The following is a 16,681-nucleotide window of genomic DNA, read 5'->3' on the forward strand; positions in this document are numbered from 1 at the left end:
TGTGCATGAAAGCACTGCACTCAGGAGACATCAAAAGCTAAAGCAGTGTTGGGGTTTGTAATATTTCAGATGCAGTACTGCCATCATGTGGTTATCAGGTTATGTACAATATGTCTCTGGATAGAGGAGGTAATACACAGCAGGGCTTATCAGCTCTTTCACTATACAGTAATAATATAATATTGCCTCAGCGACACCTATCAGAGATGAGACTCCATAGCTACTGGCAAGAATAGTCAAGCTGCTACATTCTCCCCTGGGTTAAGTTAAAGAGAATAACGCTCCAATAAAGACAGTGTGAACCTCAATGTGTCCAGAATACAGACAATGCACAAATACAAGTGATTCATAACACAGAAAGCTCCTGTTGGAACACATGGAAAACTGAAATAATGACAGAATAACTGATTTTATTCATGTGAAGCCAGTCTCATATGATCACTGGCCCCATCCTGCCAAATGATACATAAGTGCTTGTTTCCAGATTGAACAGCGTGTTGATAAAAGAGCCAGGCTAGTTAACCAAATGAGATGTTCAGGAAGCATGTGTCCTCAACAGGACTTGAGTTTTGAGATTTCCTCCATAAAAAAATATTTCCCACTTGTCATTTTGCTTTGCTTGATTAATAACAGAGCTCGGGCAAATCATTTTAATGAGGTTTATATCACGGAGAGACGTGTCTGCGGCGTGCTGCAGTGCATTGCCAAAACAAACAAAGATTTCATGCGGAAGGGGGAGAATTAACCTGCAATGCGAGGGAATCTGAGAAGTTTTTGTTTTCGCCGTTTGAGGAAATATTTTCTGCCTCTCAAATGTCGGCCCATTGAACTGAGGAGTCAACCCCTCTGATTGGTTTTGTTCTGCTAATAAATGGCAGAGGCAGTGATGCAGTTGTTCCCATTGTAGACCTTGTGAGCGTGTATGTAAGCAGCTGAGTACGTGCGTGCATGCATGTGTGTGTGAGACCACAGAGCTCTGTCGTCAGAGAGTCAGCAGAAACCTGTCATCAGCCATGTTAATGCTTGCTTGAAGGCAAACATGAAGATTAACTGTGGAACTTATAATAATAATAATACTTGAGAAATGGAGCAAAGTCTCTTCTTACAGTCCTCCCAACCGAGGCGAGGTTGTTTATCACTTTGGGAGGATGTTTGGTTGCCTCCCTTGTATGTCTGCTTTGAGCCCTTAAGCTGATTTAGCTACACAAGCACGTTCTCTTCAAAGCATGTCAAGATTTTCCACGCACACTAATGAGGTAAATGAATGGCTTTTGTTTTCTCCACAGTTTTAACTTCCCCCAAAGTGCTCTCATGACTTATACAGGAGCTGTTGCGGAAATCAGCCTTGAGCGTTTAATCAAATATCTAACTCTACAGAGTGATCAATTTGTGCTGCAATATTCATCTGTTACACAAGCATAACACATAATCTGTCACACACACACACACACACACACACACACACACACACACACACACACACACACACACACACACACACACACACACACACACACACACACACACACACACACCAGCAGAAAAACAAAAGCAGTGGGGCTGCTATTTGTTTTTATTAAGACAATTTCACTTCGGAGGGTGAAATGCTCCTATGATAAAAATGCTGCAGTGACAGATTTTCCCCCTTTTTGAATTCAGGTAGTGTGTGTGAGAATCATGCAAATTGCTCCATATATTCAAGCACCATACAGTAGCCTACCTTTTCTGATCTAATCACAGAATGAACCAGCACTACACAACTTTGTACCATGGAGGAACAAAAGCACCAAATTGAAAAGCACTTAGATCTCAAGATGAAAAGGTTTTACTTCTAGACATAACGTTGTGTATTGACAGTTTTTTATTCCCCCAAATGTGTGGAATAGTGAGGTGATGTGAAGAAACGTATGTCTTCAATAATTATGATCTCATAGTAAGTTTGTCTTCTTTCTACCAGGTAGAGTTGTTTTTTGTTTTGTTTTTGTGGGGAAAAGATATAAAATTACAGATTAAAATAAAGTGAACAAATGTTTTAAGTATATTGTGCCTCTGGTTACATTTTCATAATATGAACAAGAATAAAGGTCATTTAAGGACATTATATCCTTACACTGTGCTCCTGCTTATCTTGTGTTGACTCATACCAAGGTTAGTAGGCCTACTTTCCGAAAATATAGTAGGCTAACATTTGTGGCACTGTAGGCTACTACTGAAGTGTTGAATCTGATTGAGAGCTGTGGATAATGAGTTTTACTTTGTGCTACGGTGGCTGTTAAATGTTTATCAAAAATCTCCTAGGGCAAACTATTTGTAATTTTGGCTACTGCGCATTAGCATTAATAGCAATTTACTTACCTGCCATGTTAGCCAGCCTCAGTAATTGTATTTACCATGCAGGAGGTTGTAATACAACATCTGAGTAGGTCCACATATTCAGTATGGAGTGGAAGCTACAGTGACTCTGTATTGGAAAGTGACAAGACTGCTTAACATGCTAACTTAAGTTGAAGAAGAAATTAAGTAAAACAAACTTCTAAACTGGACAGTAAATGGCAGTTGATGATAAAGTTCACTAAAACAAAACTTATAAAGCTTATGTGGCTAAGTCCTGATCTCTGTGGTGTTGCTAATCCCACTGAAAATCAACCAGTCAGTCCGCAGCTTTCTACTTATCAAGGCAGACCAGCATATTGTAGCCAATGCAATCTAGCAAGAACAAAAGTCAAACAAGCCAAACTAAATCAGATTGTTTTGGAAAAACAAACAAACAGTCTTTTGTCAGTGAAATGTGACAATAAATTGAACAGAGGTTTCTCCAGTGCACACCACTGATTCTGCTGGATCTACATTAAAGCAGATATCAGTGGCACGGCCGTTTCGGCTAATGCTGTGTTCAAGGCAGGCTTTTGAAACCGTAAGTTACAGCTTCAAGTCACAACTACGACTTGGTAGCGTTCCAGGTAACCCGTAGCTCGTGTTTTTACCGTCCTGTTGTCTGTGAAAGTTCCCTATAACGGCCACTCGTAACTTCCGACCCGTGAACTCGCACCAGATCGAACTGGTATGACTTCACAGGAAGGAAAAACACAAAGTACGAGTTTCCTTGAACGCACCATGAGTTAGCAGCCCCCGCCCTTGTCAGGCATCAATTGGTCCTCGTGCTACGTCACCATATTCACGCGCATCCCTTGGCTGCACACACAGCCCTTCATGCCGTTCTCTCCCCTCATTGGATAACACTTGTATCCCACAAGGAAAATTTTCTCCTCAGGTTACAGCAGAGCAGAGTGACGGAGAGACTCGTGTTTAGGCTGAAATACTTCATGTAAGTGATTGCTGACGGAAAATAGGACTATTTAGGACTTATATTAACAAAAACATTCCACTGATATCTGCTTTAAGGCACAGCTTGACATGCTGATATATCAATTCTTGTTGTTGTGAGCTTGCAGCTTGTGGTTGGAGTCTTCAACCAGGTAGAAATGTGCATATTAGGGACATCTTTAGTAAAAATGACATTAAGCACCTAAATTTAGCCTGGGGCTACGATCTGGTATATTTTCATGCAAATGCTCATAAATATGCATTGTCCCTTCTCTCTTATAAAAATTTTTTTTTTTTTGATCAATAGACTACGCTTTAAATGTGCCTGTATGACTTGATAACAAAACTGAAAAATTGGATTTTGTTGTTGTTTCCCTCTCCTCCCTCATAAACCAATAACTGAATGAAAAAAAATAGTTGTTCCCTGGGATTTTTCAAAAGCCATTCTGGGAAATGTTGGAAGCTATACCTCATGAAACAGAAGTAGGTGAGACAGACTGAAAAAACCTGGTGCACAAAAAAAAGAAAGAGAAAAAATCTCAAAATCCTCCTGGCAAACACAGAACACGAGAGACTGGAGACACATAACAATGTAAAAGCAGAAGAGGATTTCTTTTTTCTTTGAGAGCAGAATAGACACAAAGCTTTTCTCTAGACACTGAGGAAACTCTGAAAGCTCCACTTGCCAACATTATATACTATCAACTATTTATCTTGGGTTAGTATCTTTTGCTTTAAACACTCAGTGACCAGTGAGTAGTATGTGGATCACACCCAATGATTTCATCTCTGATTTTCATATTTTCTGCATTTTTTAATGACATTTGGAGTTACCTCTTGTTGCTATTTGAGGCTGTCAGACAACACATCTACACTGTGAACCTATATATTTGAAATCCCCTGCCAAGCTTAAACAGCAGCTATGATAATCAGGCTGAGTATGCTTATCAGGTCTGTACTGGGTAATAAACATAGACTGTAAAAAGAATGGACGTAGCGTCCGTGACGTCACCCATTGGTTTTGGGGAGTCGTTTTTGTGACTCAAATATGGCGGCCTGAACAGCGCCATGTTGGATTGGCCGGCCGAGAACCCGCCCACTGGCCTCGAAGCAGCTGTCCACGGAGCTGCTCGGACCTGTCACTCAACGTTTCCGCGCCCTAATTGGCCAGAATTTTAACCTAATAACAGTAAAACTATAGAGTTAAAAAAAAATTCACCCCCCTCAGAGTGTGTGCGGGGTAGAAACTATCGATTGAGACGAAAAAACGTTCTGACACCAGGCTTTGATCATGTTTATTGAGGATGTAAAGTCGGCGATTTTAACATGGGGGTCTATGGGGAATGCTCCCTTCTGACACCAGCCCCCAGAGGAATTGCAGTTTTTTGAACGCGGAAGTGAGCTTCACTTCTCAGACCGACAACTGCCCCCTTGGTAATAAACCCTTTGTGTGAAACAAATGCTGGTTAAACAATCAAGACAGATATAGGAACTCGGTCTCCTCATACACTGGTCCTGACCTCAACATGTCAACAGACCCTAACCTATATGCCTTTACATCAATGGTCTACAGAGGAAAAATCTTTGGTGATCCCCTAACTTTTCTTCAAACACACTCGATTTATATTTATGTACACAGGGCCTTGCTGCAACTCATTGCATCTCCATCGTTGCTGCTCCAGTTCAGCCCCTGCCATTAAAGCTGGCATCTGCATTTTTTTTTTCCATTTATGAAAATATCAGTGAAAAATTTAGACAAAAATAAAAACTAAATAGGGCAAAAAGCTATAGGTAATTTCATGATGCACTCTAAATACATGTGTGTATACATATTGTGATTATCAACAAAGGATTGCTTAAAGCAGAAGTAAGTGGTCCGGTCGTTTTCGCTAATGCTGCGTTCCAGGCAGGCTTTTGAAATCGTAAATTACAGCTTGAAGTCACAACTTCCGACTTTGTAGCGTTCCAGGCAACCCACTCGTGTTTTTCCGACCTGTTTTACCGGTGAAAGTCACTATAACGGCCACTCGTAACTTCCGACCGGTGAAGTCGTACCAGATCGAACTGGTATGACTTCACGTCGGAAAAATACGAGTTTCCTTGAACGCACCATAACAGTCCTCGTCCCTACGTCACCACATTCACGGCGTCCCTTGGCTGCACACACAGCCCTGCATGCCGTTCTCTCTCCTCATTGGATAAAAACTGTAGGATACGATAAATGTTTTCTCCTCGGCTCAGAGCAGAGCAGAGTGACTGACAGACCCGTGTTTCAGACCAAACACTCTATGTAAGTGATTGCTGTCGGAAGATATAACTATTTAAGACTTATATTAACACAAATATATCACTTACTTCTGCGTTAAGCTATGATGGAAAAAGCATAATGCACTGAATGCATTGTAACTCCTATTAAATCCATTGATATTGTTAACTTATTGTATTGTTCATCTTTTTTTAATTGTCAATTTAAACTTTTCATCCAGACAGCCTTGAGGACACACTTCACCTCCACACTGAACTAAAATAAAATGTATATGTGAAAAATGGCACGAAAGATCAATAAAATAATGATTCCGTTGGCTGATACACAGACAACCTGTCCATCCTTTTAACACAAAATAGCACATAAAAAGTGACCCCCTAGCACATTATAGGGTTGTTTAGTTTAGCAAATTATGTGTACCTCCTCATGTGATCATCTCCTCCACAGGTAAATTCAGCTGTAACAAGTGTTTGTTTGTTTTTTGACAGGTTTGTGTAGTGAGATCCTGAGATTGGTAAATATTGGATACATGTAAATGAGCAAGAGACATAAAAAAGACATTTAAGAATGAAAAATGAAAATGGTCTTACAAGAGACCCAGTGTATTCTCGCAGAATGTACAGACATTCATGTCTCCCTGAGGACAGCGCTAACAACCTTGGTGATGCCCTGACAATTTTTCTAGCACAATTATCAGGCTATACATGTCCAATATTTTATTCTAATGACATTCCCATGAGCCTCTGTTGTATTTTGTGTTAGCATGCCATACAGTTAATGCCTCTAAAGAAAAAAAGTGACATCATACCTGCCATTAACATTGTCACTGTGAGCATGCTAGCCCATCCCTCAAAGTGCTTTTATGTCTACTCTGTCTCATGTTGTCATTTTTTAATGAACTAAAAATGCAAGGATACAAAATACAGTGTACTGACAAACAATGACTCACTGCAAGGCCTTGCACCACTGAGTCTCCTGGAGCTCATTAGTCAACTTTCCAAAGTTCAGAAAACCACAGTGGACTTGAGACAAACACACGACACCAGTGCAAGAGGAGAAAAAAAGAAGAAACAAACAAACAAACAATGCCCACAAGTTGAAAATGCTAAAGACAATTTATTAGTAGACACTCATCAGCCAGAAATAATAACCACCTGAAGAATGTCTTCCTGAAATACACCATTTGATTGGCAGTGTAAAATAAGGCAAAGGGCTTAAGATCATGTTTTATACACTTTTGCACCAACAATTAACAGTTATACATTCACTTGTTACTGTAATTATGCTTTTGATAGATCTGTCCATACACCCAAATTCCAAGAAAGCTTTATTAGCTGGGAGGTTGGGGCGGGGGGCAGGGACTAACATAAAGTTTGCAAGAGTTATACTCATCATAATGCAGTAGCTGTTCTGGCCAGATATTGACCATACCTAAAAGATCTGACCACAACCTAAACAAAGATTAGAGTTTTGAATTGCAAAAGCCCACACACTATACTGACAAAGTTCATACAATTATCATCACTGTGAAAGGGTAATACCACTAAAACTCTTAAAAGTCTTCAAAAGCTGAGTATAGTGCTTATAGATTTAGATAATATGAAATATTTTGTTACATAAAACACATTTTCAGTGAGCTGCAAAGTCTGTAGCTGAGGAGGGGCAGCTAATTCATTGGAGACCAACCATAGGGTGTTCCCAGCATCATTATGACCTTATCAAAAATATACTGTTACCCACTTTGATTGTAGCTATAGATGTGTGTGTATTCAGGGTATTTCTCTTCGAAAACTTGGCATCATAGTCACATCACATCGTATGTAATCACTTCTATATTGCACTTCCTGTCCAGTAAGCCTAAACTGTGATCCCAAGAGGATATTAAACTTCCATTTAAGGAAACCTTGACTGAGGTCTTGCAAATTTGCAGCATATACTGTAATTAGTCTGCTGAATTGTTGCTTTAAAAAAATCTCTTATTGAATCATATCTAATGGGATCACAGACATGTTTAATGTAATTAAGAACCATAAGAGATGGTTCATTTAACAGTGTTTGAGTTTGAATGGTCACTGTCTCTGTGCAGTTTCCAGTGCACATTGTTATGTGGTTTTATCTGCATCAGGTAGTAACTTCAAAAAGCTGGGTAGTACTGTATGTTTGGAATATACAAGTCTAGCAACATAATACTACATAATACTGTACCTGCAAATTGTGTCCTTTAGCATTGTGTGTGCTTCCAGGAGATGTGGAACGAAAAGTTTGTAAAACATCTAAACAACTTAATCTGTATCGCATACACACGCGCACACGCACACACACACACACACACACATAGTGGAGTTGCTATGGGTGAAGATGACCTTAGCCAGGATGAGTAACTAAGTGGAATGCAGCTCATCTGTACAGGGTCTGCTATCCTATTGAGAGACCAAACAGAACAGGGATACGTAATTAAAGAGCTAATTTCCAAAATGTTACTACCACCAAAGCACCCAGTGGTGTCTAGTCATCAGCCAGACTTAATTATCTTCCACACTTTCAATGGTTGTGCTAATTTAGTTTTCTTGAGACTTGTGGTTTTCAGCTGGTGGATATTTTGTTTTGGAAAGAAACTCCTCAGTTACACAACACTCTACACTGGTATTACTGAAAGAACTTTAATGACATCAAAAAAGGAAATAAAACATACCTTCACCAAGAAGCACTGAATATATATATTTTAGAAATACATAGAAAAATATATAGTCATCTGAATGCCCATTATACAATTGTACACAGTAGTGTCAGAAAAAAGCCTATATAGTGGAGTAGAAGAGATGTGAAACATACAGAGGGTGGGGAGTTACTGACGGTGTGAGATCTGTAAGTGATAGCTGTTTGGGGGTGTTTGGTATGATACATGGAGACATTTGAACACTCTCTCTCTCTCTCTCTCCCCCTCTCCTTTCTCATCCCTGTTGAAACAGTTTTGTGTGTGTGTGTGCCTGTTTTTGTAATTTGGTATCCAATCCTTACAGGAGAAACTGGATGGTTATAAATCAGCAACATTGACATGGCATTGAGAGATACTGGCAGCAACAACTTTGTACCCTGCAAACACCTGCATGTATTTAACAACCCAAGCAAATACTTCCAGTGACCGGGGGAACTTACAGCAGTGTATGTGTTAGACTAAAGCACGAACATACCCAACAGAGTTATTAGTACAAAAATGCTACAATAAGTGCACACAGCTTCCGAGTGGGCAGCACTTGACACATTTTCAAGATGTATACTATTTATAGTGTTTAATTTTGTTACATTTTATGTTTAGTAAATTCATTTACATGAAATATCTGTATTAGTAAGCTTTAGTACATCGAGGTATAGTGATGCCTCACTTGCTGTAAGTCAAATATTAAATGCAAATATTTCAAATTCATAAAAACAAGTTATAAAGTTACAAAATGCAGCAGGGTTGTTGATGATCACGGGCCAATCAACTAAAGAACTTAGATGCTAACATGTTGTGGTATGGTTATATGGTAGATAGTGGCTCACGATGACACACTATAATCAAATTACATAAATCCCACCCATGTATGGCCACTATGTTGGATTAAAATCACAAAAAACATTTGCGTATTTTATTTGACTCACAGTTAGGCATAATTTAAAGCCTGTTTAACAACTATAAACTTATTTTTTATTTTTTTTATACTTCTACCTCACCATGTGCTATTAACCTTGCTTTTCAGGACAATTTAGGGCATTTAGTACGACGTCACATGAACCTTTTCATCTCGTAGTTGTCAAAAAAATGAAGATAGTCTGGTATAAATGTATTAATAAAAAAGCTTTTGTGAAATTCAGAGGAAGTTTGGTCTCTCTGATCTCTGCAAAGATTTATGTGAGCAGGTGAGTGAGCTTCTTTATGTGAACGTTACTATCATGGTATCATGGTCGGCGTAGTGGAATGTAACTGTGATCCAAGAGTCTTGAGAGGGATCAGTCAATATAAATCTTTAAAAGGCTTGGAGTAGTTAAACATCAGATAGTCCATGTAGTAGAAGTCATAAACTCGTTGTCTCTCCACTGTACTGACCTGTGAGAAGTATTTTTGTGTGAGCTGCATAGAGGTCCTCTTGTCAGTTGGGTTCCTATCTTTAAAACTAGGCAGCGTGAGGTTGGATGGTGCCCCGGTCCATCGCAGGAGAAAGTTGGACTCTTCTTCCATGTTCTCAAACTTGCCTATGAAGTCGTAGTCTATGAGACAAGGGTTGCAGAGCTGGTTCGCTTGCTCCCAGTGGATGTCTATTCCCACGGGCCGGTGGACGTCCAGTAGGTACTGTACAAACTCCTTGAAGGTGACCCCGCTGCCTGTCTTCAGGGCGGTCAAGGACGGGTTTACCCTGTATTTGGAGATGATGGGTTTCCCAAACAGTGAGTGGTAGTAGTTGTTTGGATTCTCAAACTTATCCCTGTAAGCCGACACCATCCTCTCCAAGGGTTCACGGACAAACATGACTTTGGTGTAGGTTTCCAGTCGATGCTTGATTCCCTGTTGGTCAAAACTGTCAAGTTTCTTCAGGTGATGGCCATAGTGGACTGTATCATGTTTAATGCTCTGAGTGTTGGGAGCCTTGCCCGCCAGCACCATCAGGGTCCTCTTCCAGTTGGAGCAGCCCGCCTTGGGCACCTGACAGTACAACAACTTATACTTGTCCTCCACAAAGAGGTGTCTCACATGATCACGTGTGATGGTCCTGGAGATGCTGCTTTTGTACTTAGCACACATCTCCTTCATCAGTTGCCGGCGGGCCACCAGGATATCAGAAAAAGAGGAGGAGGACAAGGACCAGGAGGATGAAGAGGAAGAGGAAGAGGAAGAGGAAGAGGAAGAGGAAGAGGAAGAGGAAGAGGAGGGTGAGGAAACATTATGGTTGTTGTGACTGATTGGGGGGCTTGTTTTCAGCAATTTGCGTTGTCTTTTGGAGACGTGAAGGGAGCCTATGTCCTGTTCTCGTGACCCAGGGACAGCTGACTGTCTACTCTTCTCAAAGTGTGGGAACTGCATTGGAGGGATTGGACTGGCCAGGACGTCTTCTGCTGCCCGATGGTCCAAGTCAGTGTCTGATTTGCCCCTCTCTTTGTCCTGAGTAGAAAGAGTCTATAAAACAGTGACAACACAGATTCCATTAGACAGTAGCAGATGTGTATTTAGACCAAACCAACAACATTTTCATATGATAATGTGGATATATCTGCATATAATTCCATAAAAGTGGTAAATCTGAGTTCTATTATCAGAGTCACCCCCCCTCCCACACACACACACACAGTACTCAAACTGTCCACTTGATGGTGCTGTTTCACTACACCATAAACAAAAGTCTAACTTTGTTACATTCAAATGTCAGAAACTGCCCAGTGCCACCCATGACCTATCAATAAACTGAGCTGTAATATCAAATAAATGTCTTATAAACACTTAATGGGGAATCTAAATTAGGATCATCTAGCCTACTGCCTGATTACCATCAAATGATGCCCACGGCTATCATGCATTCTGACATTTTATTTCAATTAAATGCTGTAATGGCACCATAAAGCCAATGGACTGGATGTATAATTTTAATTTTACTACAGACAAGGTGATGAGACCGTCATGAATCTCGGCTCATCCCCCTCCTGACTTAAATGGCCAAATATTCCTTCATCTTCAGGGGGAAAAAAAGGGAGGGAATGGATCCCTGTCTGTTTAATGAGTAAAGCGAGTATGGGACAGCAACCTATACACTAGACATCACATACTTCGGGGTAAGCGCTGATGTAAGACACTCTTCTGATGCTGATGATCCCAGCAGAGATGAGAGCAAGCAGGGGTCAGCCGGTGAGAAGAAACTGTAGTGTGAGTGCTGCATATTTGATATGGAGACCTAGTGTATAGGCTGCCAGTTAAAAGTCCTCATGAATGCCTTTACAATGATACATGTTAATTTAGGACACTTTTCACCCCCTATAATCATTATTTAAATTCTCAGGGCCTTTAATTTGTCCAGGGACACGAAAACAGTTCTATGAGAACGTTTCTTGTTTTTGTGCAAACAGTTGCACAAAAATAAAGATCTTAAAATGCAAAGATTGTACAATAGGAAGAATAATCATAATTAGTTTTTAATATTATGCAGTTATTGATAAAACAACTCATATGATTTTTGTTTATACAACCTGGCAATTTATACTTGAGTGTAACAGAATAATGGATTTAAACTAACAAATAACGCCAACAATGATGAAACAGAACAAAACAAAAACATAAAACTACTGTAGGTGTGATCACACCCTCGGGAACCTGAGCCTGCTTCGCCTCAGACAGTTTACTGAGTAAAGTCTGACTGGCTGAATGCACAGTGTGAGGTCAGCCTCTCTACACAGATGCTATCAGACACGCTGAGAGGTACAAGGCCGAGAATCACTTTTTTCTTTTTTTTTTTGCAACAGATAACAGGTGGGAGCAAACTGCGTATCTGTGTTTTGGGAGAAATGGAGTAAACACGTACCTCTCTGGACTGCCGCGGAGTGCTTCCAAGCTTCACGCCTGGGGAGAGAGAAGAGGAAAGAGACAAGAAAATCAGCACTTACTGTAAGTAAACAACATGTATTTTTGTCCTTGTGGAAGAGAGTGAGGTGCCTGTGATGCATCAGAGGCTCCAATAATTTAATGCTTCCTATCATTTAGCACATCTATGTTTGATCCCCGGCAAACCACAACTGCTCTGCTACTCCACAGAGGGAAGTCTGGTAGCTCTCTATCTGTGTAATGAGCTGCCACAAGCATGAAAAGTTGGTAAATGAGTTGTGCATTGAGGATGAAACAGGCAAAGAAAGGAAACAACAGAGAGGGAGGGGAGAGAAATTAGTTATTTGTTTCAATTTGAGGGAAAGAAAGAAAGAAAGAAAGAAAGAAAGAAAGAAAGAAAGAAAGAAAGAAAGAAAGAAAGAAAGAAAGAAAGAAAGAAAGAAAGAAAGAAAAACATCAAAGTGAGAGGGAATGTAAAGAGAAGCAGTTGAAGTCTGACAGAGATGTAGGATGCAGAGCAGAGGCAGGACAGACGAGGAGAAAGGTGCAGTTTGTTGAATTTCTCCAGGACAGCAGGAGAGTGATAGAGACACGACTGGATCTGTGGCGGCCTTGGAGACAGGTGCTATGTGTATTGGCAGATGTGCGGCAGCAGGACAGACGACATGTTTAGTGGTCTGTCTCCAGCTGGACATCTCCTTTCCTCAGGCCCCCCCTCTCCCCCGACAAATCCAGCTGATATGTAATCAGGCTGACAGCTCTGAGTGGGGCTACATGGCTGTCGATGGGGGGGGGGGGCAAAGACACCTCTGCCTGAGTGGCCTGTCACTTCCAATTTGAGGGTGGAAGTGATAGGAACCTGCACGAGTGGGGGGCTGAGGAGGGGGCTGAAGATGCAGGCCACAACCTTCCCTAAGTGATGAGATCTGTAGAGCCCTATCTCGCACTTAACACGCCTCAGTAGGGAGGGAATAAAACGTGTTGCCCAGATACTATGTTGTCTTAGATTAGTATGCGCTGGAGAGCTCTGTGTTGCCGTCTGGCTCTGTCTGTTGAATCTTGTCTTCATTCTTCCGAACGAGACACTGGAGGAAGACGAGGAGGAGGAGGAAAAAGAAGAGGAGTGGGCTAAGGAGGTGGCGTCTGACATTTTCTAATCTTGTTTGGGTGCTGCTGTGCTATTTGATCTCCGAACCCTAATTATAGCTCGTGTGGGATGTGCATCATTGATATCAGTTTACAATGGCGCATACGACGCACATGAATATTTATCACAACATGCACAGAAGCCTTTGCCAGGGAAACATATCCAAACCTAACAATAGCAACGGTCTTTGGGTGTCACCTGCTCCACACTGATGGAGCAGTGCTAGCCCCTCGTAGCACTGACCATCTTGTCAAGATACACGCTTGGCTATCGATCCTGAAAACCCCATCAAGGTGGTAATTGAAATCTCCAAAGGTTTAATTGGTTCCCTTTAAGAGGTGTTTTGTCTGGTCTGTTGTTACAAGTTTGTCACAGCTGCTGATGTCAATGCTGTCACACTCTCACATTCTGTGTTGCACCTTGGGCTGCAGTAAAATTTTGAATGCTTTTTATTGCGCCGCTCTTCTGAATCACCGACGAGAATATACGAGGCAACCCACGTATTTGTGTTCTTTAATATTTGACCTTTATATATATTCTTTGTTCTGCAAACTGAAAGGTTTTGAGAAACAGGGAGAAATGAAAAGCAGAAAGGCTAAATTAGATTCAAGCCCCAGGCTTTGAACTAAGCATACAACACACCCACTTGTCCTGTTCAGCTCTCTGTGACAAAGGTATCTTGTTAAAGTTGTTTTGAAAATGACACTGACATGTCTTGATCCCATTTGTCTTAAATATCTGTTACAAACATAGTTTGAATTCTGGCTGTGAAAATGCAATATTCTCTCAAGCAGAGAGCCAAAATTACATTTCATGAGAGGAACATTTTTTCATGATAGAGTATAACTGAAACAATATAACAATGTAAACTGAATTTCAGTGGGATTTGTAAACATCATTTATCTCTGTAGTATCTATTTAGTTGAGGGTAATAGTTGCTATTTGATTGCAATTTCACACTCAGTCAATTCCATTCAGTATAACTATGCTATTGATTTTTACTGCTGTGCACTGAAACACTGACAAATTGTTAAGACTGAGGTTTCATCCTGTGAAGCAGGAAATTTGTCCTTGTAAATCCACATACAGATGCAGAAGCAACAGTAGAAGCCAGAGTTTTTCCAAAAATAATCTTAGATTGATTTTTATTTTTTTTGTCCAAGGTGTAATTTGGCAGGGGGTTGGGAGACATAAAAGGTTTATACTGGACAAAGATTAGTTGCTACTGTAGCATTAAAAAAAAAAAAAAAAAAAAACAATTCTCTGCAGCACTAATGGGGAGATTTGGGATAAATGTACCAACTGGGGAATCTGTAAACAGTCTACCAATAAAGATGAGGATGCTTTTATTACCAGATATTAATTATCAAATGCCAGTAGCTTTGGTTTTGAAGCTCTGAAGGCTTCCAGTAAACCAATACAAATCTAAAAGCTAGTATTAACAGCACAGATGAAAGGAAGGCCTCAGGTGTTCTCTAATTTCTCAGACGATGGGAGCCGATTTAAACGCAGAATAAACACTTGGGCCTTGTCCTTTGCTGCCCTTTAAAGTAACCTTGAGCATCCACCCTTCTCTCCCAGACAAAGCCTTTGAATATTCATGCAGATGACCCAACATTACTGCAAGGACCCACATATGCAAGGGCCACATCATTAGCGAATCCATTATCATCCCTCCCTCTCAAAAGACCCTTGTAAAAAAAGTCGCTATAAAGACACACATCAAACATCCTTTTCTCTGCCACCACCACAGAGGAGGAGCAGAGGACAAAAACAATGTGAAATAATGAGCTTGTTAAGTGTGGGATTGTGGCCTCTATGTTCAGGGAGAACTTTTTAAATGCTCAGTTTTAAACACAGACAGACCAGGAGGAGGCTTCGAGCCAGATGAGGCATGCCCGCTGTCCAGACCAGGCAGTCGTGCTGCGCCACCAAAAACCTTTCATTAGTCATTCAGCACACTGAGCCACTGTGACCCCAACCAGCTGCACTCCCTTCTCGCTCCCCAACAAACCACCCACACCTATACTCTACCACAGTCCCTATAGGACTCATACCGTCTCTGGCTCTGCATACACACACACCCTCCACTTGACTGTGCAGGAATACGAGGCTCTTGCATGTTGGTGTGGTTTATCAGAGTAAAAACGCTGAAGAACAGAGGTATTAGGCGTTAAGCTCTGGTTCATTGATGTTTCAACTTGTTGTGGTACGAGATAAAACAGTGTTTCTGTTGGTGCTGGATTCCTCCAGGACTGGGCCAGAGAGCAGTTGCTTGGGAGGAGGAGGGGGAGGAGCAGTTGATGGGTAAGTAAGCAGCGATTTGGGATTGAAGACATGTTTGCAAAGATTCTCTAAAGACCAAACTTAGTGTGTATTATCATCTGAGGACCGGCTCATGACAGAAGGCTTTGATGGTTTAAGACTTAGGTTTTCATATTTCAAAAGCACAGGTTTGGCTGAGAATGAATCACCAACACATCTTTAATCCAGCCAATTAGGTATACTACTGTAAACGACACAAACAAGCAGAAGACCAGGAAACTTGAAGGACCCATGAATCCAAACTGGAATCAATTAGGATGTAGGACTTTGTAATAGGAGAGAATAATGCATCAGTGTTTCTAATGATTATTTGAAATTTCACATTCTAATCTGAAGTGTTGAATGTGAAACACACTGTCTAGTCTAGTAATGGACCTTCAGATAGTTTGTTTATATAATACATTTCTGCATGTCAAGACTTAGGTCCAATGTCTTGTGATGGAAGATAAATTACAAATTCAATGCAGTAGTGTGCAGTATTTTTTAGTATTTATTTCTTAAAACTTTATTGCAGATAGTAGAGACAACAGGCAAGTAGAGAGTTCTCAGTTCACGGTCAGCTACAGTGGCGTCCACTTTACTTTAGCTCTGAGTATGCATTTAAAGGTTCAGTGTGTAATAATTGTCATGGTCTATTGGCAAAATCTGAATATACTACCCATGAATATTAGTATAAGTGTATAATCGCTATGAAATTCATTTGGTTTTCATAGCCTTATAATTCTTCTTTTATATATACATATAGCAAGGGTCTTGCTTTAGAGTGTCGCCATCTTACGCCGCAATGTTTGTACGACTGCCCGAACGGATTAATCCAGCCAGCCAGAGAGCACGTTTCGCGAGTTTCGCATGCATAAATAAACAAATAAAGAAGAAGGCGGAGGGAAAGAAGAAGGAGTAGGAAACAGCAGCCATATCGTAAAAAGCTTTAGATCTTCAACTCATCGCTCCATGCTCTTGAAATACTCCCAGTCGTGGTAAACACGTTTTTTGTCCTTGGAGGCCACTGTCACTTTGCCGACGGGAGGGGTGAGTGCGAGCGAGTGAGTGAGCG

At 40.8% G+C, this 16,681-nt stretch overlaps 1 protein-coding gene across 3 annotated transcripts in view; it reads right to left on the reverse strand.

Moving 5' to 3' along the window:
* Nucleotides 1–6,686: 6,686 nt before the first annotated feature.
* chst8 (carbohydrate (N-acetylgalactosamine 4-0) sulfotransferase 8) overlaps nt 6,687–16,681 on the reverse strand; it is a 183,885-nt gene continuing 173,890 nt past the window's right edge. For all 3 annotated transcript variants that reach the window (XM_085766314.1, XM_085766303.1, XM_085766325.1), the window contains exons 3-4: nt 12,136–12,173; nt 6,687–10,742 (exon numbers count right to left, since the gene is read on the reverse strand). In XM_085766314.1, coding sequence (XP_085622440.1) covers nt 9,585–10,742; nt 12,136–12,173 — 1,196 coding nt within the window. In that variant the 3' untranslated portion in view covers nt 6,687–9,584. The remainder of the gene's footprint in view (nt 10,743–12,135; nt 12,174–16,681) is intronic.

The sequence above is a fragment of the Trachurus japonicus genome, chromosome 3, assembly GCF_045865225.1.
Source record: "Trachurus japonicus isolate A0001 chromosome 3, Traja_1.0".
NCBI lineage: Eukaryota > Metazoa > Chordata > Actinopteri > Carangiformes > Carangidae > Trachurus > Trachurus japonicus.